This window comes from Cyphellophora attinorum (assembly GCF_001299255.1).
Source record: "Cyphellophora attinorum strain CBS 131958 chromosome Unknown Contig38, whole genome shotgun sequence".
Lineage (NCBI taxonomy): Eukaryota > Fungi > Ascomycota > Eurotiomycetes > Chaetothyriales > Cyphellophoraceae > Cyphellophora > Cyphellophora attinorum.
The window spans coordinates 204877-228655 of record NW_017253266.1 but is presented as its reverse complement, the minus strand read 5'-3'; the positions used below and the strand labels follow the sequence as shown (position 1 = coordinate 228655).

General features: G+C 53.0%; 10 protein-coding genes across 10 annotated transcripts; 5 read left to right on the top strand and 5 right to left on the bottom strand.

Moving 5' to 3' along the window:
* Positions 1–873: 873 nt before the first annotated feature.
* On the bottom strand, positions 874–3375 carry AB675_4824 (Quinate repressor protein; the record flags this gene model as incomplete). Its single annotated transcript, XM_018144988.1, has 1 exon — positions 874–3375. The coding sequence occupies one exon, from the start codon at positions 3373–3375 to the stop codon at positions 874–876; it is 2502 nt and encodes an 833-aa protein (XP_017995562.1).
* A 1542-nt stretch (positions 3376–4917) lies between these two features.
* On the top strand, positions 4918–5574 carry AB675_4823 (uncharacterized protein; the record flags this gene model as incomplete). The annotated part of the gene is made up of 1 exon (XM_018144987.1): positions 4918–5574. One exon carries the CDS (start codon positions 4918–4920, stop codon positions 5572–5574), a length of 657 nt encoding a protein of 218 aa, XP_017995540.1.
* Positions 5575–6580: 1006 nt separating this feature from the next.
* AB675_4822 (putative oxido YgbJ) lies at positions 6581–7834 on the bottom strand (the record flags this gene model as incomplete). Its single annotated transcript, XM_018144986.1, has 1 exon — positions 6581–7834. The coding sequence occupies one exon, from the start codon at positions 7832–7834 to the stop codon at positions 6581–6583; it is 1254 nt and encodes a 417-aa protein (XP_017995582.1).
* A 352-nt stretch (positions 7835–8186) lies between these two features.
* Positions 8187–10023, top strand: AB675_4821 (Retinal dehydrogenase 1; the record flags this gene model as incomplete). Its single annotated transcript, XM_018144985.1, has 10 exons — positions 8187–8261; positions 8308–8490; positions 8543–8749; positions 8798–8851; positions 8904–8927; positions 8976–9088; positions 9138–9310; positions 9360–9571; positions 9667–9742; positions 9797–10023. The coding sequence occupies 10 exons, from the start codon at positions 8187–8189 to the stop codon at positions 10021–10023; spliced, it is 1344 nt and encodes a 447-aa protein (XP_017995585.1).
* Positions 10024–11635: 1612 nt separating this feature from the next.
* Positions 11636–12355, bottom strand: AB675_4819 (PEP2-like protein; the record flags this gene model as incomplete). The annotated part of the gene is made up of 1 exon (XM_018144983.1): positions 11636–12355. The coding sequence occupies one exon, from the start codon at positions 12353–12355 to the stop codon at positions 11636–11638; it is 720 nt and encodes a 239-aa protein (XP_017995563.1).
* A 374-nt stretch (positions 12356–12729) lies between these two features.
* AB675_4818 (3-dehydroshikimate dehydratase) lies at positions 12730–13749 on the bottom strand (the record flags this gene model as incomplete). Its single annotated transcript, XM_018144982.1, has 1 exon — positions 12730–13749. The coding sequence occupies one exon, from the start codon at positions 13747–13749 to the stop codon at positions 12730–12732; it is 1020 nt and encodes a 339-aa protein (XP_017995587.1).
* A 370-nt stretch (positions 13750–14119) lies between these two features.
* AB675_4817 (2-dehydro-3-deoxy-D-gluconate 5-dehydrogenase) lies at positions 14120–14977 on the top strand (the record flags this gene model as incomplete). The annotated part of the gene is made up of 2 exons (XM_018144981.1): positions 14120–14497; positions 14549–14977. 2 exons carry the CDS (start codon positions 14120–14122, stop codon positions 14975–14977), a joined length of 807 nt encoding a protein of 268 aa, XP_017995588.1.
* A 3284-nt stretch (positions 14978–18261) lies between these two features.
* On the top strand, positions 18262–20353 carry AB675_4815 (Sugar transporter STL1; the record flags this gene model as incomplete). Its single annotated transcript, XM_018144980.1, has 9 exons — positions 18262–18328; positions 18419–18574; positions 18618–18822; positions 18876–18974; positions 19079–19196; positions 19288–19413; positions 19440–19544; positions 19596–20008; positions 20065–20353. 9 exons carry the CDS (start codon positions 18262–18264, stop codon positions 20351–20353), a joined length of 1578 nt encoding a protein of 525 aa, XP_017995612.1.
* A 115-nt stretch (positions 20354–20468) lies between these two features.
* Positions 20469–21449, bottom strand: AB675_4814 (3-dehydroshikimate dehydratase; the record flags this gene model as incomplete). The annotated part of the gene is made up of 1 exon (XM_018144979.1): positions 20469–21449. The coding sequence occupies one exon, from the start codon at positions 21447–21449 to the stop codon at positions 20469–20471; it is 981 nt and encodes a 326-aa protein (XP_017995601.1).
* Positions 21450–21956: 507 nt separating this feature from the next.
* Positions 21957–23561, top strand: AB675_4813 (uncharacterized protein; the record flags this gene model as incomplete). Its single annotated transcript, XM_018144978.1, has 1 exon — positions 21957–23561. The coding sequence occupies one exon, from the start codon at positions 21957–21959 to the stop codon at positions 23559–23561; it is 1605 nt and encodes a 534-aa protein (XP_017995545.1).
* Positions 23562–23779: the final 218 nt, after the last annotated feature.

Sequence of the window (23779 nt, the reverse complement as noted above, 5' to 3'; positions counted from 1 at the left end):
GCTCCCAGACGCGTCTACACCGCCCAGTCCGACCCGACGACCGGCATCCCGGAGCACCGCCTCCCACTATGCCTTCCATTCGGCCTCCTGATCCCCATCGGCCTGCTGATTTACGGTCTCTCCGCCGCAGCACATACCCACTGGACCGTACCCGACATCGGCACCGCAATCTTCTGCGTTGGGCTCATAGTGACGTTCAACTGCGCGCAAGCGTATGTCGTTGATGCATATACGAACGAGAAGGAAGGGGTGAACTATGCTGCGAGTGCGACAGGAGCTGCAGCGTTTGTGAGGACCATGGCCGGCTTCAGTTTTCCGCTGTTTGGACCGGGATTGTTCAAGAAGCTGGGTGTCGGTGGAGGGAATGCGTTGTTGGCTGGCGTTGCGTTAGTCGTGGGATTGGTGGCCCCGTACGTGTTGTGGCGGTATGGTGTCGTGTTGAGGCGGTGGGGACAAGGTAGGTTATAGAGCCTTAAGTGTGTTTGTAAGAGCAGGAGCTCTGTGAACATGCTCGGCAGCAATGTCTTGGCGAGCTGGCCAACCGGTCCTCTCCGTGGCCGTGAACACGTCATCCGGCGTCATTTCTACCCTGGCGACGGTGACAGTCTGGATTGTTGACCGGTCTGTCTACTATCCATCCTGTAAACCGAAGGCTGAGTCTCTGGGCAACGCTCAAGGTAGGTGCTCCGCACTAGGGGCGCGCAGGGCGTCTCCAAGCATGACTGGCCTCCATCATAGGCATCCTACGCGGACAACATCGTCATACAGAGGAGCCGCACACCTGAAAGGTTTACCGGTCTGCCGAAGATAGACTCCTTCCCTAGTCGCCTGCCTATGACCATCCATTGCGCATGCCGGCCACCTTGCTAATGCTCATGTGTTTTCGTACGTGATCTTATATTGCTTAAGAAATGCCTCGAGCATTGCCCTCCTCGGTGCCTTGCACTTCGCGAAGAAAGGAAATTGCTGGGCTCCTTGCTCATACAAGACCTCGATGGGATCGATACACTTCCATCCGCGAGGTTTACCTGAGCTTAATTGTGCTCCGAGCTTCGTCTTGCGACGCTTCCAAGAGAGATCCGCGATCAAGCCTCCTGTGCGGTTCTCAAACCAATCATGTCGTATTTCTGGTGGGTATTCTGTGGAAGCCTCTGTGTCAAAGACAGGTATTGCACAAACGACAATACTGGGATGTGGCACATCGGTCAGCCACGGCGCATCCCATCCGTTGAGCACGTGAAATCGAGGAACGCTTGCTGACGCCTCAGAATCTGCACTCAGCTCTGAGAGGGTATCGTCTAGGTCGCTGCAGACAGTCTCGAAGTGTTCCTTGACCCTGATCGCATTGGCCATCGTTCTATTGAGTATACAGATGTGCCCAACGCCAAGTTTCATGAGCGCGTAGATTGTTGCTCGAGCAATGCCGCCAGCGCCGATGACGATTGCCGATGTATTCTCCGTGATGTGGTTGGCTGGTGTTGTGTGCTTTGCAATACATGTGTGAATACCCATCCAGTCGGTATTTTCCGCCACTAACTCAGGCGCAGCCTCACCAAATGATTCGCCTTCGCGCTGCTGAGGCTTGCCACGCTGCTCTGAGTAGGGTAGCAACGTGTTCGCAGCACCAATCAGTTCGACTGCAGGGCTGTGTCTTGATGCCAGTGGCAGTACGAGTGACTTGAACGGCAAGGAGATACTGGCGCCTCCAAACGACGGCTCATTGACAACTCGCTGCAGAACACTGAGGTCGCCGGTCTCACGCACTTCGTACGTGTAGGGCAGCCCACAAGCTGTGAAAGCGGCATTATGCATCGCAGGAGAAAGACTCTCCCTGACCTCTGCCCCAAACACGTAGAAACGCGATCTGATTTCTGGCACCAGCATCTTCCGAATGATCCTGAGTTGCTGGGCGGTCGTGAGGCCAGCAGAAGCACTATTTGTCAAGGCTAACATTCTCTCCTGAGGATGCGCAACGACTGGGGTCATGGTGCGATTCAATACCTGCGATAGGCGCCCATGACTGCCCTGATCGATCACGACTGCAGGTGTCGAAAGATCTATCTGAGCGATGCTCTTATAGACCTCCTGGCACTTGAAGCTGTCACAATCAGACCGCGAGGAGCCGCGCAGAACGACCAGCTCACAGCCCAGCTCACTGGCGCGACGATATGCCTTCACCAGGTCTTTGGCGCCTACTGTCTCTTCATCATCTTGCCAATGCTGGAGAGATCCAACGACTTTGGTGTAACCTCTGGACCGTACTATATCTCGTACGACATCGTCGCCGAGGCTTAGATCTAAGGCTAAAAATTCTGGAGCAGGTCGCAGAGCATGAAGTAGAAGTTGCCGATAATGACGGAGCTCCGATGCCGAAAGATTCTTTGAAGCAGATGGACAGCAGATACTTATCATCACCGGAACGTCGAACTTCCGTCGGAGAAGAGATACCGTCCAGGCCAAGGTATCGGTGGTCAAGAGTAGCTTCCAGTTCTCTGGGGTTGCTTCCACGTTCAATTGTACGGCATCAATATCGGTATCGACAAGGTCAAGGCTTCCAGGTTCGGCTCGGATGTTATTGAGGTCCAGCAGCAGTACAAATGATCCTTCCTTGAATTCTGGGCTGGTCTCGGATATATGAGAATCACCATGCTGCGTGATCTCGAACGCAGGTCCGTAGATATTGTGCAACAACTTTGCAATGTGGCGTCGTGTCTTGCGAAGGACCCGAGGCCTAGAAGCGCTGAAGTCGTCCAGTGATTTCTCATGAAGAAATCTGGAAAGCACGCTCTGCCATGCCGGCTCTTGCCTCTCGTCAATGTTGAAGAATTCGAAGTTGCTATGTTGCCGGAAGTAACGATGAATTTGCTCCAACGCACTTTCTAACGGGCTGTCCTCAGGTAGGCCAAGACATTGTCGAACGAGCGCTTGTTCTCTGACCACATAAACGACAGGGTGCTGACTAGCGTACGTAGCGAGGAAGTCTTTCTCTTCTCGAGGTGCGACTGTCCCACAGACAAATACACAACGCTCTGGATCCCGCCCGAGAAGGTGTTGGACAAGGTCTAGTTTCTTTGCTCTATACTGTTCTGTCCCGTGCTCGGCGCGATATTGCTGTTTTGTGGCTCCAGTCTGTGTGACGAATTCATGATCGCAGTCCACGACTTTCCACCCGAGGAGGGCTCCAGCGATCACTGCTATACTCGACTTGCCTGTCGCTCTAGGTCCAAAGAACAAGATCGAAGCATTCTGCTGGTACTGCCTCGTCCACGGCGTATGCCGCCCCTTGCGTACCTCACCAACATTTGCATCGGATGACCATCCACTACTTGGTTGATCGATATCAGGTTCGTCCTGGAATATGAGCTTGCGCTTCATCACAAAGAGGACGGCAATAACATCCAGAGTCACAGAATTGTCTCCAAAGGATGATAGGGGCCGCCCAGAGCATGTAGAAATTGACTTTGAGGCTCGGGAATGAGCTTTGCCGACTCTTACCCGCCGAAATTTCTCGCCTCAGGCTCTTCCTGCTCAAGTGGAGGGCAGCATACTTGAGGGGCGGCCCACGGAGGATCACAAAATGTCATGCAATCGGTCGCGACTCAAGGCAAAGCGAACGGCGACAGCGACGGGAAACCCGTGAAACGACAAAGGATCTCGAGGGCATGCGCCAATTGCCGATACGCGAAGCTGCGTTGCGATGGACAGCAGCCTGCGTGTGCTTCATGTCGGCAGCAAGGGAGGCGATGCTCTTATGAGGCGGGCTCCAAACGACGAGGGCTGCGCTCAGGGTATGTCCGTGCTCTCGAGCTGCTCCTAGGCCTCACATTCTGCGAGCTCGAGGGGTCAGAGCCCGCCTTGGATGAATTACTCGGACGGCTCTCAAGGCAGGACTTGATGACGAGTGCTGACAGGGCCGAGCCATCATCGAATGCTGCCATCGTTCTTGAGAAATGGAAGCAAAGTACAGTTTCTCGTCGGCTTGACGAGCTTTTGGACCATTGCGAAGAGCAAAGTCTCGGCAGTGAAGGCGATGAACTTCCACCCGATATCGAGAATCTTCAGTTGTCTGAGACACCATATTGGCGCGTCATCGACCGAAACGATCACGAGCAGGGGCTTCGGTCATTGGCCGTATCTAATGCGCACGCTCGACATAAGGCATCAGGGCCCGCCCTGGAGGATCCACAAGTACACTGCACAAACGATGCAGGCCGGCCACCTTACTATTCAAGCCAGCTTCTCAGCCTTTCATTTGATCACCTCCAACCATGGCTTCCACTCCTAGACCGACATCTACTTTTAAGAACAGCTTATCGGTATGTTGACGAATCTACCACAGCACGAAGTGGGAACAGGGCTGCTCTGTGGGCAGTGTATGCTCACGCCTCTGTGGCATACCAACACATGATCGATGACGGCAATGTACAGGAGCACGTCCGAAGCCGGCAGCAAGTGTTTTACGCACATGCACTTTCGATGCTTCCACTAGATTCAAACGAGGCTGTTGAACTCGGGCACGTCCGCTGCGCGCTTTTGCTGGCTCTTTTGCGGTTCCTGAAATGTGAATATACGGCTGCCGGACGCTTGATCAAAGCAGCAATTAGCTGGATGGATGAGGTGCTGCCAGAGGCAGATGACAACGATGGCTTCAGCCACGTTCGTCTTAGTTGCTTTGTACTTGATACCGTTGTTTCAGCCGCGAGGATGACCACGCCAATGATGACTCTCGATCATATTGAGGAGGACTGCAAGATGAGAGACGGCGCAGAAGAATGGCAGCCGTGGCGTCCGACCTCGTATGCAGTTCCCACGACAAGTCCAGATATTCCGACGCGTTCGCTCAGCTTGCTCAGGCTTCAGGTAGGTTTACTGCAGCATCTGCATCGGAAATTGCAATCTGTTGATGCAATATGGACGATGAACGCGGAGGAGTTGCATCGATGGAATCAGGAGGTCGAGCAACAAGCGTCTGAGGCGGGCCTTGGTCAAACACTTGCAGCAAACCATCTCATGCAACCTCCCGGATTCGTAAGCTTGAGGATCATCTACACCATGCTCTCTGCACCTGGAGGGCATGCGTCATTGAGCGAAGGAGATGCGCACTCCACTCGCCAGCACGGTGTCTACCAACCACGCTTGACCGCTCAAGATCGCAAACATTTGGACGAGGACCCTCACGCATCTCAGCGATATCCTGTGCTCCGGCTCCTTGACGCGTTCGTGTTACGACACATGGATCAAAGCGGCAGCGCTGACCTGCCGATCGAGCAGCCAGTCCAAATACACCACCAGAACACCACAGCGGCCTCCCTGTCATCGATTTGCGACTTTCAACAGCCTGTGCCATCACAAGGACTGCCCTCGAATCCAATTGGCAGCTTCCATTGCATTAGCGATATACAGCAGCATCCAAACGATCTGTTCACATCACTCAACCTGGAAAAAGTCCCCAGTCGCAGCAATAACGCCCCGGCAGGTGGATCTGACTCCATCCCATCCTTCGATGACTACGAACTGGCACTCGATGCACCTTTTCTGGATTACATGGACACCTTGGATGAACAAGCCACGTAAGCATAAGCCGAACTTCAAATGCACTACTGACATACGTGAAAACAGACTTGATACAGAGCTGTTCAACAAATCTCTTGGATATACGTTTTGACATCCTGCTGTGGTCATTTGTCGTGGATCAGCACGTCTCGGTACGATGCCGCTCTTGGCCGATGGCACACAGCATAATAAATGCCTATCTGTCCTTGAACCTCATGTCACAAGTCAGTAGGTCTTCGAAGAGCTTTGGTCGACATTCGCGGATGATCCTGGCTTGCGAGTCAGTCAACCGAGCAGTATGCGCTACGTCATGCCATTTATGTTATATCAAGGGTCACGAACTTCTCATGTGCTGGATGATGCGCATAAACCAAAGCATCCGCGGCTTGGTCAAGCACAGCGACCAAGGAGATGTCGTAGCCCTTCGTGCGATCGGCCGTCTCAGGTAATGGTCTGCTCACGTCGACATATCGGAGTCCTGAGAAGAGTCAGATATATCGTTCCCCAGGCTGCGTCGGCTGGGACTGCTTATCCCAATAGTAGTCGATAGACACAGATACGAACCTGGCACAACTCCGACAAGCTTTGATACCTCTGCTTCCCAGTACTCCAGAACCTTGGTGTCGTACGATTCTAGGAGCTTGAATAAGACTGTCGATGGCTGGTGAGATGTGCTTCTGTGTGTTTCGATGGATGACCTTGCCTATATGATAGACTCCCATTGCGTCGACCGACGCTAGCCTAAGTGTATGGGTGTCAAGATCCGACCAGTGTGATATAGTGTATACTCCGACTAGCACAGAACGAAAGAGAAGATCATGTTTAAGGAAGCATTCGTGTCAGCCTGTCCCTAAGATACACCTACCGGCTAAAGTCTCCCAGGAAACATTCCGGCAACGACCAACACTTACTCGGCCAATTACATGTGCGAACAGACATTTTGAAACACTCTCTGGCACGACCTGAGCTGCCTGGGATGAATGCTGAAACCCACCCCGGAGTACAATCGCATGGGCACTTCATCGATTCAGCAGTGAAGCCCGTCCCCAGCCAGCTGAACTACCTGGCATGCGACCGAGCAAAGTGGCTGCGGAAAGTTGTGCTCAGATACTCTCCCTAAGATGGTGACCATCTGAGCTTGGAGAGCTTGTAGCTGTTCTCCTGCGAAGCGTTGTTCTTTGGCCGCATTAAGCGGAAATCGACGGACAACCGCGTCGAATGCCTTGTTTGCACCGGCAGCTTCCTTGACGACGCTCAGAAGCAGTGCTTCGTCAATCTTGAAATGTTGAGCAAACCGCAACACCTCAATCGAGGCTGCTGTGTGGATGCCCAGGAGGAGGATGCCAATGTCCTCCGGTGAAAGCTGTGCCTTCTCGATCCGCCCATAGTCTGTCGCGGACCCGTACAGATTGATGACAGACGTATCATCGCCGAGGTCCCATGCTCTGAAGGCTGCAGTTTTCAGCAGCTGGTCCGCCATCATGGCGGTGGGCAAACCAATCCTGTGCTCACGACAATATGCCGAGATCATGCCCATGTCTTTGGTGATGATGCGCAAGGACGAAGCTGGCACTGACTTGGCGTCAAGCAGATGCGAAACCCTTTGGTCGAAAAGCCAGCTTGCTGCCTCTCCATGCATTACGGACGCATGTACCTGTCGAATGTTCATTCCAGCGCTTCGTGCTAAGGCACTCATTTCCACTGCTGCTACAATATTCACCCCAACAAATATCTGATGTACGAATTTGACCTGTGAAGCCGCGCCGAGGCCGCCGGGAATTTCATACAGGTTGGTTCCAATCGCCCGTAGAACGCTCTCGGACTTTGACAGAACTGCTTCGTTCTTGCCGCTATACATCAGAGACAAGGTACCAGAGTTCGCACGAGCCTCTCCTCCCGAGACTGGACAATCAATTATTGTTACATCGTCTCGCCCAAATCCCTCGATCTGCTCTTGCAGGCCGCTTACAAAATCGGGACGAGCCGTGATAGCCAGTATGATTGTGCTCCCATGAGGCAAGGTTGAAAGTGCCCCAGAGGTTTTGTCGAAGATTACTCTAAGTGCTTGTTCGGCAGTAGCGACAACACAAATGAAGGTTCCCGCCCCGTCTGCCAAGGCTCGAATGCTAGATGCTGTCCTCCTACCAGTAGCTTTGAACCGTTCCAGGACGGCTTCATTGATGTCGTAGCTAGTCACGTCGAATCCAGCCCTGATGAGACTAATCGCCATGCCATATCCGATGGCGCCAAGGCCTGCTACACTGACTTTCATAGGCGACATTTGTACAGACTATTCGTTTCCAAGGGAGTCCCGTCCTCAGCGCACTGTGATAGCCCATCATTTATAAGCAGTATCGTGCTGGTCGAGAATCCTGACAGTAAGACATGATAATGAGAGCGGACCGCTTGCTGGATCTACATTGACGTTCGCGGATCGCCGGTTATTCGTAAATGTATGCATCGAGAACTCGGGTAAGTTCAGTGCCGACCCTGGTCACCCAAAAGGTCCAGCATATACGTTCGATCATGCACGTCGACAGTGAAATCATGAATATCGCCGCGCTCGAATCGTGTATGGATCGTTGAAGCGTACCAGATCATTGGGTGCAACCGTTGTATCGAGACTTGCCAACATGTCCAAATACGAAACCAGACTTTGGATTGATGGGCAGTACCAGCCCGTGAATGGCAGCACGTATTCATTAAGCGTGAGATTGTTGACACCATTCTCGATCACGGACCTGACACGCACAGAATCCTGCTACCGGAAAGTGGCTGGCCGACATACCAAGCGCTAGTGCAGAAGACGTGGAGAAAGCTGTCAAAGCGGCCCAGAAAGCACAGCCAGCATGGGCAGCGACTCCGGCCTATATGCGAGCCAGGGTTCTGCGGAAGTTCTCTGATCTGATCCATGAGAATCGGCTTCGTCTGCAGGAAGTGTGTCGACCTTTGAATATGTCTCTGAAAACAGCTGACAAGTGCGCGGTAGCTCGATTCGATCTGCATGGGCAAGCCCATGGCACAAGCCGCTGATGACGTCGAAGAGGGACGCAATATTCTCAACTTCTTCTCTGGATTGGTCGAATTGACCCATGGCGAAACTTCTTTGAATACTGCGGATCATCTAAACATGATGGTACGACAACCGTTCGGAGTGGTGGCCGCGATAGTGCCATGGAACTTCCCAACGATGCTGGTAAGCAGACGCCGGTCGTCGATATTCAAAACCGCTGACCGATAGTAGGCATGCCACGAAATAGGTCCCTCGACCGGAGCTGGCAATGCAGTCATATTGAAGGTACGGTGTGACCCAAGTGCCAACGTGATTTCACTTACTGACCACCGTCCAGACCTCAGAGAAGTCGCCTTTGAGCGTAAGTCAAGACGGCCCAATCGCTGTCATGGGCTGATCCGGTATATAGGGTAGCTTTCTCGGGAAACTGTCTGCTGAAGCAGGATTCCCTCCTGGCATCGTGAATATCATCTCTGGAGCAGGAGACACCGGAGCGCTCCTGTCTTCGCATATGCAAATAAGGTACGGTATGGAGCGCTTGTGGACGACTGACTCACTGACTATGCCACAGAAAGATCAGTTTCACCGGATCCACGAATGCCGGACGAGCTGTGATGCAAGCAGCAGCGAAGTCCAATCTGAAGGACGTTGCACTTGAGCTCGGCGGCAAATCGCCCTTACTCGTATTCGCTGATGCGAATCTTGAACAGGCTGCTGCACGCGCTATCGCATCCATCACGACTAGTAAGAGACCGTCTGCGTCCTTACCAAGCTCTACTGACAAGTTCCATAGACGCTGGTCAAATCTGCACAGCTTCTTCGAGAGCGTATGTCGAGAAGTCGATTGCCGAGGACTTCAGAAAGCGACTGTCAGATGGCTTCAAGAGCATCGTTCAGGGCGACCCGAGCGCTGAAGGCACAGGTATTGGGCCCCAGGCCGACTCCAAACAGGCGCAGAACATCCTGCGATACTTTGAGATCGCCAAGCAGGACGGCAAGTTGTTAGTAGGAGCAAATCGGCCACCGAGCATGGGGAGAATTTTATCACACCCACGATCTTGACAGACCTGCCCGATCGAAGCCGAGCTAATGTTGAGGAGATATTTGGTCCAGTCCTGGTCGTCCACGAGTTTGAGACCGAAGAGGATGCCGTGAAAAGAGCCAACGAAACCGAGTGTGAGTATCTGCAACCTTTGTGCTTACCTATCTTTAGAAGCTGACTTGTACCAGACGGGTTATACGCTTCTGTGTTCACGAGGGATATCAACAAGGCGATGAGAGTCGCAAGAGCCCTGGAGGCTGGTAGCGTAGGTGTGAACACAGCGTCGCCGTACGGTGCTTACGAGCTACCTTTTGGCGGCTTCAAGGCATCTGGAATTGGTCGCCAGAAGGGCTCGGCGTCACTGCTTGCTTGGACACAGGAAAAGTCGATCTTCGTCAACCACGGCGACAGTTGAAAAGAAGGCATCATGTCATCGTCATATTTTCAAAGAAGCATCCTAGGTTCTCGTGAGCCACCGTAGTTTATGTGATCGTTCTTTCCCACTCGATTCCTTACAGCTACTGTGGAAGGTGCCCGTTCAGTCTCTCCAGGTGCGGATGTTAGCAGCGGCTGACACGCTTCTAATGCGACGTGATTACCGCCCGTTGGCCATTCCGAAAATGAGATGTTGGCCAAACTCACCCTGAACAATGATGACCGCTCGGCAAAGATCATTCCCAGGTCACTGCGGGTAGCGGGCAGCTGAGCAGCCCTTGCACCGTGGACGTGAGCCAATCGTGACCAGCCTCACATGTCTTGAGGCTCATATATGCTGCATCGTCCGGACCTGTTTGCAGGGGTACCGCACGGGCTTCTGCACAGGCGACGAGTGACTTTGTGCAGCTTCACGATCAGAAATGGCGACCTCCTCAGCTCGATCCGTGCGCTGGGGGCTTATGGCAACAGGCAGTATTGCGCAAACATTCACAAAAGATATTCTAATCGATCCCAAGAAGCGAGGCGTAGAAGACGTGGTCCATGTTGTCACTGCCGTTGCATCGTCTTCGTCTCTGGCTTCTGCTGAGCGCTTTCTACGTGAGACAATTGCCCCACGGCAATCCGACAGCATCAAATGCAAAGCCTACGGCTCTTACGAAGAACTAGTGAAGGATCCCGACGTGGACTTGATCTACATTTCAACACCCCACTCACACCACTATCAGAACTGTATGCTAGCGCTGGAGCACAGCAAAGCCATGGTATGCGAGAAGCCTGTGGCAATGAACGCCAGACAAGCTCGCAAACTCACCGAAACCGCGAGAGAGCGTGGTGTCTTCTTCATGGAGGCGGTGTGGACTCGTTTCTTTCCGTTAAGCATCACTGTACGGCGATTGATCCAAGAGAAGAGGATCGGTGATGTGGTGCGTGTGTACGTCAACAACTCCACGGGCACCGACGTTGAGTCACTGGATCCATCACATCGCTACTTGAACAAGAACCTGGCTGGTGGTGCTCTGCTGGACATTGGCGTCTATGCGCTCACATGGTTGTTCCAGACACTGCACGCAACGCAAGACAGGGCGGAGCGACGGAAGCCATACGATTTGTCGAGCCTCGTCGAGTTTCACGCAGAGTCGCAGACTGATCAGATGACTAGTCTGCTCATGCGGTTTGATATGCCATCGAACTCAAAGTCAAAGGTCGCTCACGGCATTGCAACATCATCCATGATTCTCACAGACGCAACGAATGATGGTGGCCCGACTGTCCACATCTATGGGCTGGAAGGCGAGATTCAAGTCTGGGGGCCCGCTCATCGGGCTCAAAGTATCAAAATCATCCCAAAGCGGGGCAAGGTCGAAGAGCACAACTTTGAGATACCTCTGGCAGGCCACGGAATGTTCTGGGAAGCAGATGAATCAGCTCGTTGCTGGCTTGCAGGCAAGCTCGAGTGTCCGACAATCACTTGGGAGGAGAGCATTCTATTGATGGAAGCGGTCGATGAGATCCGTCGACAGGCCAAAATCACGTTTCCCGATGAGATTGAGTCCACTGAATATCCTATCAAACTAGGCTCGCGAACTTGATCACATGTCGAAGTTCTCACCTTCCAACCACCTCTTACAAGCCCAGTATAATTCATCGTGCTTCTTCGCCGCAGCTTGGCTCCCACCAGGCACGCCAGACTCTCTGTTATGGCCTGGCATATCAAGCAGAACCTTCACACCCATGGTCTTTTCCTGACAGTAGGCCAAATACCGATATCCAGAGGGATACGTCGCTAGCTTCTCCTCGTCCAGCTCCGGCACTTTCGAGGGGTTCACTGGAATCAATTTGTCCTTTTCGTACCAATGCCTCACGAACATTGCTTTCCAATCATTGCCAACCTTGGTCCAGAAGAAGCAAAATCGGCAGTCACTCTCTGCATCGGCCTCAGCGCCGTCGAGGTCGAAACGTTGGGTTATCGTCGCCTTCATTTTCGTCACCGCTCGAGTTGCGGTCGTGTTGATGTCTGTGCTGCTACCGTGACACCGGTGCATGATGAATGCACCAGCATCCATGCCTTTCTTTGAGGCGTTGATGAAGTCGAGATGATGGGTTCGGCCAGTCCATGTAGTGTATATATGAGCATCGGGATGGAATATATTGGTCAGATTTTCCCATTCGCAAGCGTCTCGGTACATAGGCCAACCCTCTGCAAGTTCTCGCAACTTATAACGCTCGAGTACCAGCTCGTTTGGACCATTGTGGCGTACTGCCTCCGTTGGGCGAGACCCAGCGGGGAGTGAGTGCAGATCTGGTGCCATGCTTGATGTTTTGCTGTCCTCGAATAGATCTTCCACGTTGTGCACGGGTGAACCTACTACCGTAAACACGGTCGCCGAAAGCAGAGCATTGGTTTCTATAGTATATCGGTCTGGGCAGGGGATTCGCGAAGTGGCTCCTCTGCGGGAATTGTCTTATCCGGCGCCAGACTGCGCGTGGGCATCTGAAAGGCCTAAAACAGTTGTCTCGTCGCAGCAGCAACTTTTCTTTACTTCCGCTCAAGTGGGTCGCAGCAACCTCGCTGACTGTCTGTTGACAGTATGCAACCGCGGAAAGCGGCAACGTGGGCTCGGGTAGCTACGATCGTGACTCGCAAAGCGCTGAACGACAAATTCCCAATTCTGGTATGTCACAACTAGAAATCTACCCTGCCTTCGAAAGACTTCAGCATCACCGCGAAGGAGGCTTCTGCTCGAGCAGCATACTCCTCGGGTATATCAAATTTGGCATCAAGCAAATGCCGAGAAAACAATTCGGCACTTATGAGCCCACGATAGCCCATTTTCACAACGAGCGTGTCAATGATCTTTGGGATAGGTAGGCAACCACCACGATCCTCCTCATACGCAAACAGTCGTGCGTTTCGCGACCAGCTCATCCGAGCTTTCTGCTCCGGATTGTAGTAAGGATGACCTGGCATCAACGGAGCGCTCAGCTTCTCAGCATCTCCCGGCTGGACGTAGAAGATCTTGCTGACGTCTAGCTCTCGAACCATCCTCGCGAGGGATTCATCAAGCGCCTCGTGAGCATTGCGATTGCGTCCTGATACATGTGTCGGATCGCCGAAGACGCGTGCTGCCACGTGGTACGTGTCCAGACACATGCCGAAGTTCGTCCTGTCAACTCGCTGGATGAGTTCCCAGGCTTGTTCCCACGTATCAAACCATGTTCCCCAAGCAACGGCTTCAAGGGCAAAACGTATGATTGGGGACTGCTGCAAACCAATCTCTGCCATTTCCAGCAGATCTGCCGTCACCACATCAACATCGCCTGTGGTGCCCTCGGTCAGCCAGTTCGTGGGAATCTGGACAATCTCAGCTCCTAGAATAGCAGCCAACTTCATCCAGAGATGCAGCTTCGCGATCTTGGCTGCGTGCTCTCTACGGTCCAGCAAGCCTTCATAGAACCAGAAGGGCTGCAGCACCCGGACAGTGAGGCCGATCTTGTCGCATATTTTTCGTATGGAGTGTGCCGCTGTCATCTGGTCCTCATCGGTTTCACATCCACCTAGCACTTTGGATTGCTCGAGAATGTCGGCCTCGACTATTTCGATACCCTTGAAGCCATGACTGGCAGCTGCAACAAGCCTCTTCTCGATACAATGGACAGCCGGACTTCCTAGGGATACCGACGCTACTGTGGGTTCAAAAGTCATTGTCAACTATTGACTGTACAAAGGGCTTGTCATTGCCGAGGGACTTGTACGCAACTGAAATCTTCTGTGGCGCGATCAACACCCTTCATTGAGTCGCGTCGGCCTATATGCCTCTCACTGCAGCAGCTCGCACGTGAATCAGAGAAAGACGTCGGAACGAGTGGGGTTACACGGGTAAGGTCTTCGGTCGATATTCTTCCCGGTGTACAGCCGCGATTGAAGCAATACATCTTTTTGAATGAGGACGACGGTAGAAAAGTCCAGGCTATGGCTACTCTCAGTCGTCAACGCTCGAGCATCGGCATACGCTATCGGTGAGAACATTTAGACTTTTAATCTACTCCGTTGCCGTTTGGACGAGCCCGCAAAGATGACACACGACAAGCTTAACGGCAGCATCCATGTACCAACCCAACAGCTCTTCAACCTGCATGGCAAGATCGCTATCGTCACTGGAGCCACTGGCGGTATTGGACTTCCGGTGACAGTCGCACTTGCCGAAGCTGGGGCTTCGATTGTGTCGATTCAGGTTCCTAGGGACATCAATGCTGATGCACTTCGAATTGCCGTCGAGGCCACTGGACAAACATTCAGATACTTCGAATGCAATCTTATGGACGCATCGTCGATCAAGACGTGCTTCACGGAGATCTGGGATGCCGGAATTGTGCCGGACATCCTCTTCCACGCAGCAGGCATCACACACAAGTCCACTGTTGTTGAAACCAGCGTCGGAACTCTCGATAGGGTAGGTACTCACATCATTCGCTCGTCGGCATGAAACTGAACATCTGAGCAGGTCATCGATCTCAACATAAAAGCTGCATATCTGGTCTGTCAAGCCTTTGGAGAACGGTTGATCACGCTCGGTCGACCAGGAAAAGTGATTAACATTGCCAGCATGGCTGCAGATCTCGTGCAAGAGGGCGTCAACGTTTACTCTAGCAGCAAGGCCTTTGTCAGAAGCATGACCAGAGGTATGAGTAACGAATGGGCTCGGTACGGCATCCAGGTGAATTCAGTCAGCCCAGGTTGGATTGCGACAGGAATGTGTCGAGATATGTCGCAAGACGCCGACTTTCACCAATATGTCGTTGATCGGACATCTTCTGGGAGATGGGGTCAGCCGGAGGATCTTCGAGGGGTGGTCATTTTCCTTGCAAGTGCTGCGAGCGACTTTATCACCGGTGCAGATATCTTGGTGGACGGAGGCGTGCTGTTCAGATGATCCAATGAAGTAGAATACTCGGGAAAATAAGTACTTTTGATGTGGTCATGTCTTGGGCCCACTTCTCGATCACTAAACGGCCGGTGTCTGCCCATTGAACGCCCCTTTTCACATCCAGGGTCGCCTTCTCGTCTGCTGCAGTACTGTCGAAAGAAGATCTACCTAGATCTGGGCATTGTGAGCAAGTGGACAGTCGAAGACAAAGGCACTTACATATTTGCCACCGTCCACGCGGAGGATTATGCCCCTGATCGCTGTCAGCTGGGTCGCGCCACAATTGCTTTCGACACTTACGTTTGGAAGTCGTTGAAGTAGTCACTCGCAAAGTACAGACAGCCCTTGGCGATGTCAAGCGGCGTACAGAGTCTGCCCAGGGGTGGGTAGAGCGACGAGAAGAGTGTTTCGTCCGGTGAGTCGTTTGCGACGAAGTCGTTGAACAGGGCGGTGTTGCCAATTGATGGCGATACACTGTTGATCCGGACCCCCAAAGGAGAGAATTCAGCGGCCAAATGACGAGTGACCATGTCCACGGCTCCTTTGCTGGCACCGTACCAGGTGAGTCCGGTGGTTGGATCTTCGGTGATGCAGGAACTGATGTTGACGACATTACCGGACTTCTTTTGTAGGAAATGAGGCATGATCGCGTTCGTGGCGTGGTAGATACTTCTCACATTTATGTCGAATACCCCTATAGGCTGTTTTCAGAGTCATGTGCTGCGTCAGGGGTGCTCGACTTACTGTCGTACTCCTCGTCAGTGACAGTGAGAGTATTCTTCCTGCGATAAGTCCACCCAGCGTTGTTGACAAGGATGTCGAGTCCGCCATATTTTGAGATCGCGGCTTCCAGCGCCCTGTCCCAGTCCCCACGCTTTGTGACGTCCATGACTACTAGCTCTGCATAACGACCCTGATCCTTGATCTCATTTACTACGCTGTGAAATCGATGTTGAGCAGGAAATTTCTGGATGCTCACGCTGACAACGCTGAGACTCACCGTTGACCGGACACTCCGTTGATGTCTGCCACGAGCACTTTTGCACCCTCCTCAGCGAAGAGCTTCACGATGCCTTCCCCGTAGCCGCTTCCACCACCAGTGATCAGCGCGACCTTGTCCCGGAGGAGGCCTGCAGGGCCCATCGTGCCTGGACGTGAATGCATGACGCTGTTGCTGAACTCGGGAATCGTCAGAACAGGAGCCTTGTCTTTTACACGTCTAAGAAAGTGTCAAGCTCAAGTTCTGAGACTACAATCTATTCACGGACGGCGAGGACGCGTCTGATGTCCGTTGCTGCAGTCATTGCATTCATAGCTACCTACGCGTTCGATGGACAATCGCCGTTAGGTGCCTGTCTGATCCGTCAGGTCGCTGCAGGGTAAACTCAGGCCTAGTGGGGACCGGCTAAGGACTCGGGTAAAGTCTGATGGCGGCCTTCATCTGTTCACGACTGTTCCATCGCATCCTGAAGCGTCACGAGCCCACTGCATCAGTACGCTTGACAATGCACGGTCAGGTATTGGCAAAGTCGCGAAGTCGCGTAGTGCTGCGGTGGCAAGGGCTCGCTGCGTTGAGCGGATACAGGATCAAAGAGCCAGGTGCTGACATGTCAGGAGCACGTCGGACGCATTGGAACTGGAGCCTGAGAAGTTGCCTAAATGAGGCTGTCTCTCAGCCTCGATGTCGACGCGTGGGGATGCAACACATGATCGTAGAGCGTTTTGTTCTCATTGCCATCATATCTACATACCCGCAGTTCCCAGGGACCTGCTCATTGATGCCCTTCAGAGATACTCTGACTGTCTATACTGCGGCCACAAGCTTTGAAGCATCGCGCTCTTTGACTAGCCGATCGCACAGATTGAACACGCTTGTGTCATCGATCGCTCGGCCGGTCCAAAGGTCCCATTGCTCCGAAAACTGATGGCATACGACCAGAAAGCAGGAATTACTTTCCAGGATGCTGCCAGCGCTGCAGAAAGGTTACGTGTCACAGGCGGGTGGTAGCACATTTCCAAAAGTACACCTCCTTGGTCCCTTCCTCGTTCCAAGAAACGCTGAAGTATCTGCCGACACACAATCTCTTCTGGCGTCTTTTCTGCGAAATCTGGAACTGTCGAAATAATGTATGTCGGACACCGGAGAGCTTCGGCAGCCTCGACACTCTTCAAATGCACAATGTGCGGCTTTTGAGACGCAGACCCATACAGGCCCTCGACATCGGCCAGCAGCTCTTCCACCTCACCATCATCTCTGTTGACAATGTAGACGGTTCGACACCCAAGGCCACGTGACAAGGCATACAGGGCGCCTCTGCTCGCGCCTCCAGCCCCATAAATCATGGCTGCAAACTCATCTGGTGGTCTTTGAGTTGATTCGGCGATAATGGCATTCTTGATTCCTGACCAATCTGTATTCGTACCGTGTAGCTTGCCATCCGACTGACGTACGACGAAATTGCAAGCTCCGATCTCTTGCACATAGGTATCGACCGAGTCGAGGAGCGGGATGATGGTCCGTTTGTGTGGCATCGTTACTATGCCTCCCGCAAAGTCATCACGATGGAAGAGCTCGAGTACATCTTGAACGTCACTCAGTCGGAGGAACTCGCATGTCCAGGAAAGGCTCAAGGACTTCGCGATATGATTGTGTATTGCAGGGCCGATCGAGCTGCCGCCCGGCCCGCCAGCGATGTAAAGCTTGCTCCCCTTGAGAGACCGTGTCATGGTACTCCGAGCTTCTTGACCACAGTGGCAGAAGTCTCCAGGTCTGCTTGAGAGATGAGAAGTAGTTTCGTACCTTTGTGATGTACCTGTACCGGAGCAGGCAGGCTTACCATGCAGACACCTTCAATGAGCCAGCTCGAGGTCTGAAAGATGGCATGTCCATGACTTACCCGAAACTGAACTCGAGGTACCACCTTCGGTACATCGATTTCCCGATTTTCGGCAAAGCTCAACATCATGAGTTCTTCCAGGACTTTCCAAGAACTCGTTTCCGACCGGCTCAGAGTAGCGTATCGCGGATTGACCCCCAGACACTGGAGACGTGGAGAATGGATCTGGGCCGTCGTCGTCAGCAGCTGCGGTAGAGATGTCTGGAGAAATGCTGGAGAACAATGCCATCTATGGTCCGGGGAATCAGAGCTTCTACAGGATGAAGCACCCACGATACCAACTTAATTTTACACGTGTGTGTATATATCCTGGGCTACCCATCGTGATGATGTTCTGGTTTTACTCGACTCAACAGACAGCTAGCCACATCACCAAAATCTCGAACATTCGCCATGGCAAGACAACCCTTCCTCGGCCTGAGAGGCACGAAGCTCAACACAGTGGTCATGATCATCGCAGGTACGTCTTCTTAAGGGATTGTATCTGGCGAGAGGCCATCGTCCTGATTCCGGATTCCTCAATACACGCTGCCTCTGACAGCTGCACTAGGTGTCGAATTCCTGCTATTTGGGTATGATCAAGGTGTGATGGGCGGTCTCATCACTCTACCGTCCTTCACGCAGGTGTTCCCTGAGATCTGTACTACGGCGGAATGCACTGCGCACATGACACCTGGTGAGAAGAGTCATCGTTCGACCATTCAGGGTAAAGAGTCCCTTTCCCACTGATGACGCTGCTGACTCGACAGGTATAACAATCGCCTGCTATAATCTCGGATGCTTTACTGGCGCTCTGCTGGCCATGAGATTCGGCAACTATTTTGGACGCCGACTTGCGATCTTGATCGGCTGCACGATTGTTTCCATCGGTGCAGTGCTTCAATTCTCGGCCTTTGGCCTGACCCAGCTCATCGTCGGCCGTGTTATCTGTGGCATGGGCACAGGCATCAATACGTGCGCACTTCTCTCAGGCGCTGCCAGCGACAACTTACTAATGCCGAGCGTAGTTCGACAGTTCCTGCATGGCAAGCAGAAACCACCAAGCCTCATCAACGAGGACCAGTAATTGCCTTCGAAGCTTCGATGGTCATCGCTGGCGTCGCGTTGTAAGTTGCCTGCTTCCAACAGCCCAGATTCCCATTCGAATAGCGACGATTCACCTATCATTCTCGGGATGATGTGCGAGACAGATTCACTAATGGCCGAACAGGAGCTACTGGATCGATTTCGGCTTTTCCTACGTTGAGCCGAGCTCAGCTGCGTGGCGGGCTCCCGTTGCGCTTCAACTAATTTTTGCCTTCATCGTTCTGGCATTTATTCTCGTCATGGTACGTATAGCCTATGACCCTGGCCCGGGTGAGATGTCAATTCTCCGGTCTGGCCCCTCCTTCATCATATTCAGTCTAACAGGTGCGACAGCCGGAGAGCCCCAGGTGGCTTGTCTGTCAGGATCGCAGCGACGAGGCCGCACAAGTCATCAGTGCATTATACGACCTTCCGGAAGAGGATCCATTGGTCGCGGATCAGCTCAAGGCGATCAGCGCCGTTCGCTCCGTTGACAACGGAAGCAGCCTCAAGGAAATGTTCATCCAGGTCCTCTGAAGACTCGAACACGGACTTTGCTTGCAGTCGGTATCCAGGTCCTCAGCCAATTCACTGGCATCAACATCATCACAGTAAGCTTGACAAGGTCCGCCCGACATCTCAAACGAGGCTAATCATAGCAGTACTACGCAGCAGTCATCTACCAGAACGAGATCGGCCTGTCTCCATTTGTATCCAGACTCCTTGCTGCCGGCAACGGGACCGAGTACTTCATCGCCTCGTTATTCTCGATCCTCATGGTCAAACACTTCAATCGACGATCGGTATTCATGTTCGTTGCAGGCGGCCAAGCTGTGACGATGGCAATCCTCGCCATTCTGATGAGCGAGGGTGGCAAAGGTCGCGGGATTGCAGCAGCGGCCTTTCTCTTCGTCTTCAATACATTCTTTGGCCTCGGCTATGCCCAGCTCTCCTGGCTGGTGCCTGCGGAAATTACGCCGCTCGCCGTTCGTGCGCAGGCCAACGCTTTATCGACGGCATCGAACTGGATAGTCAACTTCTTGGTCGTCATGATCACGCCGATCTGCTTCAATAAGTAAGTGCCACTCTGCTCACGTAATACCCACTTGCCAGAGGACTAACATTCCTCAGCATTGGCTGGCGCACTTATCTCATGTTCGCCATATTCAATGCCGCTGGCGTGCCCTTCATGTACTTTCTTCTCCCCGAGTCGAAGGGTCGCTCGCTCGAAGAGATGGATCTCATCTTTCACGAGTCAAGGAATCTCCGCGACGCCATCAAACTGTCGTTCACGATGGAAAGGCATTTCGACAACAAAGGGAATCTTGTCAAGGAGCTGACGCATGACCTCGAAGTCAAGACTGAGCCGGGCATGTCAAGCGGAAAGACCGGAATCGAGCACTTTGATACGAAGGTGTGAAAGTGAGGCGCGGACACTGTGAAGTGCTTTTGCGACAAGAATGTAAATCAAAGGAGGTCCATGCAGATGGGAACTTTGGCCCGGCCAGTCCACTATCTGGTCAGCATACCACCTGTCACGCCTCAAGCATCTTCTGTACTCTGTCCCAAGACAATACAGCGCGAACAGTCCAGCTTGTGGGTCCAGCAGTTTCCTCTCGCATGCTGTGATGAAACACTTCCATGCTCACCCAGCCCGTCCAGCCGCTTTCGACAAGCCAAGTTCGCAAAATGTCTTCCATGGGTAGGTATGCACCGTATTCCCTTTCCAGGGGAAATATCCGGCCGTATAAACACCACGAAAACAGCAGTTCTGTGTCTCTGTCGTACGCCACATGGCCCGGGAGAATTGGTGGGTTCGCAAACTCGCCGTCGCTGAGCTGTATGTAGAAGATCCTTTCAGGCGGACAAAGGTCCCTGAATCTCTGCAGGGTATCTCTCATCGCTGCATCGCCGCCAGGTCGTTTTCCGGAGTGGGAGCTGGGATCAGCCCACAGACGTCCCAAGACATGGTAAGTGTCCAGACATAGGCCAAAGTTCTTCTGGTCCACGAGTTTGACAATCCTCAATGACTCCTCCCAGTCTGCGACATGGACGCCAAATGCGAGAGCTTCGTATGCAAAGCGTATCGGCGGTTCATGGCATTGTCCCAGCTCGGCGAGCGATCGTAGGTCGGACACGATGACAGCCTCGTCGCCATTTGCTTCAGGATCGGTGTTGCTCGAAACCTGAATCATGTCCATTCCTAGTCGAGCCGCAATGTCGCACCACTCTTGGGCTTTCTCGAGCCGCTCGTTCAGGGGCTTTAGCTGTCCCTCGAACTTTTCGAAGGATGCGTAGGCGACTACAGTCAGCTTGAGGTCTTTGCACAATTCTCCAATTAGCTCGGCCGCTTTCTTGCGATCGAGCCGATGGTGTGATGCATATCGAGTTAGATCGTAGTCGCAGAGCTCGATACCCTGGATGCCCGACTGCTTGATGGCCTCCAGCTTGCTTTCCAAGGTATGACACTCGTGCCATCCTAGTGAGATTGTCGCTACGGCTAATTGGTTATTCATCCTGGGGCCTTTGTTGACCATGGGCAACGGTCGTTTGTTGTCATGATGCGCGCCTCTTGATGCCTGCCTTCCTGGTTATATGGTCCCATGAAATTGTCCTGGCTGAACGCCCGGCAATGTCCATAGCCTGAAATTGCCCGAACCCAGTGGTAGGGCATCGAGCTCGCAAACTCCTGATCGGGCACGCTGACTGCGACCAGCCTCAGCTCTAAGGGTCACGGTCTCGCCCCGGGTAGGCTGCTGATGATAGAAAGGACGCCGACTCACCCAACAAGGTACATGACCAGTACTATCCAGTGGGTGGAGAATGCTCTGCTCACGTGACTAGACTGGGTGATTCCATTCAAGTCCTGCGAGCACTCCGCACCTGATCATTCGTCTTCACGCATCTAGAGCACGTGGATGGTGACGCAGACACTGATTTCGATTCGTGACGATATATGATGAAGGCTCAGTCTGGCAGTATCGACAGATGACGCTGCCGGGCCGGCGCCTGCGGTGCAACTAATGGCAAAAGCAAGCCTTGCACCCAGCATCTACACGCCACTGAAACCCTGGGAGACGCGACTCATCGAGTTGCTGCCTGGCGCATTTGGTGACGACATTGAATGCCACTTACAGGTTGCGGTGGTCACAGCTGCTGAAGGTCTCGGGCTTGTCAACGACAACAAGCAGCAAGTGTACGAGGCGATCAGCTATACATGGGGCTATCCGGAACTCACTGCTCCAGTTATCTGTAACGGTGTTACTACATACGTACCGCCGCCTTTGTCTACTGCGCTGAAGTACTTGAGACTCCAAAGTGAATCAAGGTACCTTTGGTGCGATGCGCTGTGCATTGACCAAGCAAATTTGGCCGAGAAATCCATCCAGGTACAAGCAATCTGGCGCATTTTTGACAAAGCGAAGAGAGTCGTAGGCTGGCTAGGTGAGTTTGACGAACAGACTGCGGCCAGGCTGGACGAGAACGAGATCCTCATCTTCGACCTACCCTATTTCAGCCGTTGTTGGGTACGAGCAGAGATCGTAAACATTGACAAAGTCGTCTTTCAGTACAACCACAAGACAGTAAACCCGCTCAGAGGCTCTCCAGGGTCAAACATTGTGCGTAAATTCTCCGCCTCGTCCCCCATTCCGCCTGGGTTGACGGCAGCGGTCTGGAAGCGCGTGGTCCTGCTGAGTACAGACCATGAGGAGTACTTCACTTCGTCCACACAAGTAGCTAGAGGGGTCCGGTTGACTACAGCAGCCTACGATAGGCTCCGCTTTACTGTCAGCTTTGTCGAGCTCATGCTCTCCAATCAGCTGTTCGAATGCACCGATCGCAGAGATATTGTCTACTCATTCGCGCCGCGGCTACAGAACCAGTGGACTCATGTGTTGGATATCGCCAACTTCATGAAGCTACGAACGGACTACGATATCAGCTTTGAGGAGCTACAGCAAGTTGTGATCAAGTTCGTCATGAATCTGCAAGGCGATTATAGGTTGCTTTATTGGTTCAGATCAGCAGATCAACATCGCACTTGCAGCTGGCAACCCTCTTGGAACGAGCTTGCTGATTCTCGCGGGCAGCCATCAGTGCTATACATCAACTTGCTCGAACCAGACCCCCTGCTTTACGCCGAGAACTTCACCTACCAAGATCTAAAACCCGACGGCCGTCTTCGCCTCTGCGCTCTACCGATTGGTTTCTGTAGCAGTCCGCAAGCATTGAAGATCGAACCGCCGCCATCGCAATGGCTCACCTCAAGTCAGGAGTACCAAGTGAAGTATGGAAGCGATCTTAGGTTCTGGTCTGTCAGTCGCGCGTTCCTACGGGAAGACTTAATCCTCGAATCGCGTCGGGTTGCTGAGCCTGGCAGCGCACAAGCTGGGGACGCAATAGTTGTCCCTTGTGGCAGCGAAAGCCCATGTATTATTCGTCGCCTGACAGAGCATACATGGCAATTCGTCAGTTATGCTCGCTGGGTCAGTGCCTCCGAAGCAAGTGCAGACAAACCAGTTTCCTATTCCTGGACCACACTGTCGAGCTGGCTCTGGGACCAGGATTGGGACATCGGCCAGTGGGAGCAACCGCGAAGGGGCTTCCGGGACTACGTTCTGGTGTGAGAGGCGCTCTTCGGACGCCGCAAATATCGCCGAAGTCGGTCTTGCTTCACTTATGCGTCGAAATGTGTGCAGTCCTCAACCAGCAAGACGCTCTTCGATGGTATCACTACAATGGACCGGTCGATCAATGCCTCCTTGGGCCTCTTCTTTTGCCGGAGTAAAGCCAAAAGAGGTTCGGCCGCCTCGCAGTTCTTTCTCAATGAGTCACTCACGACCGC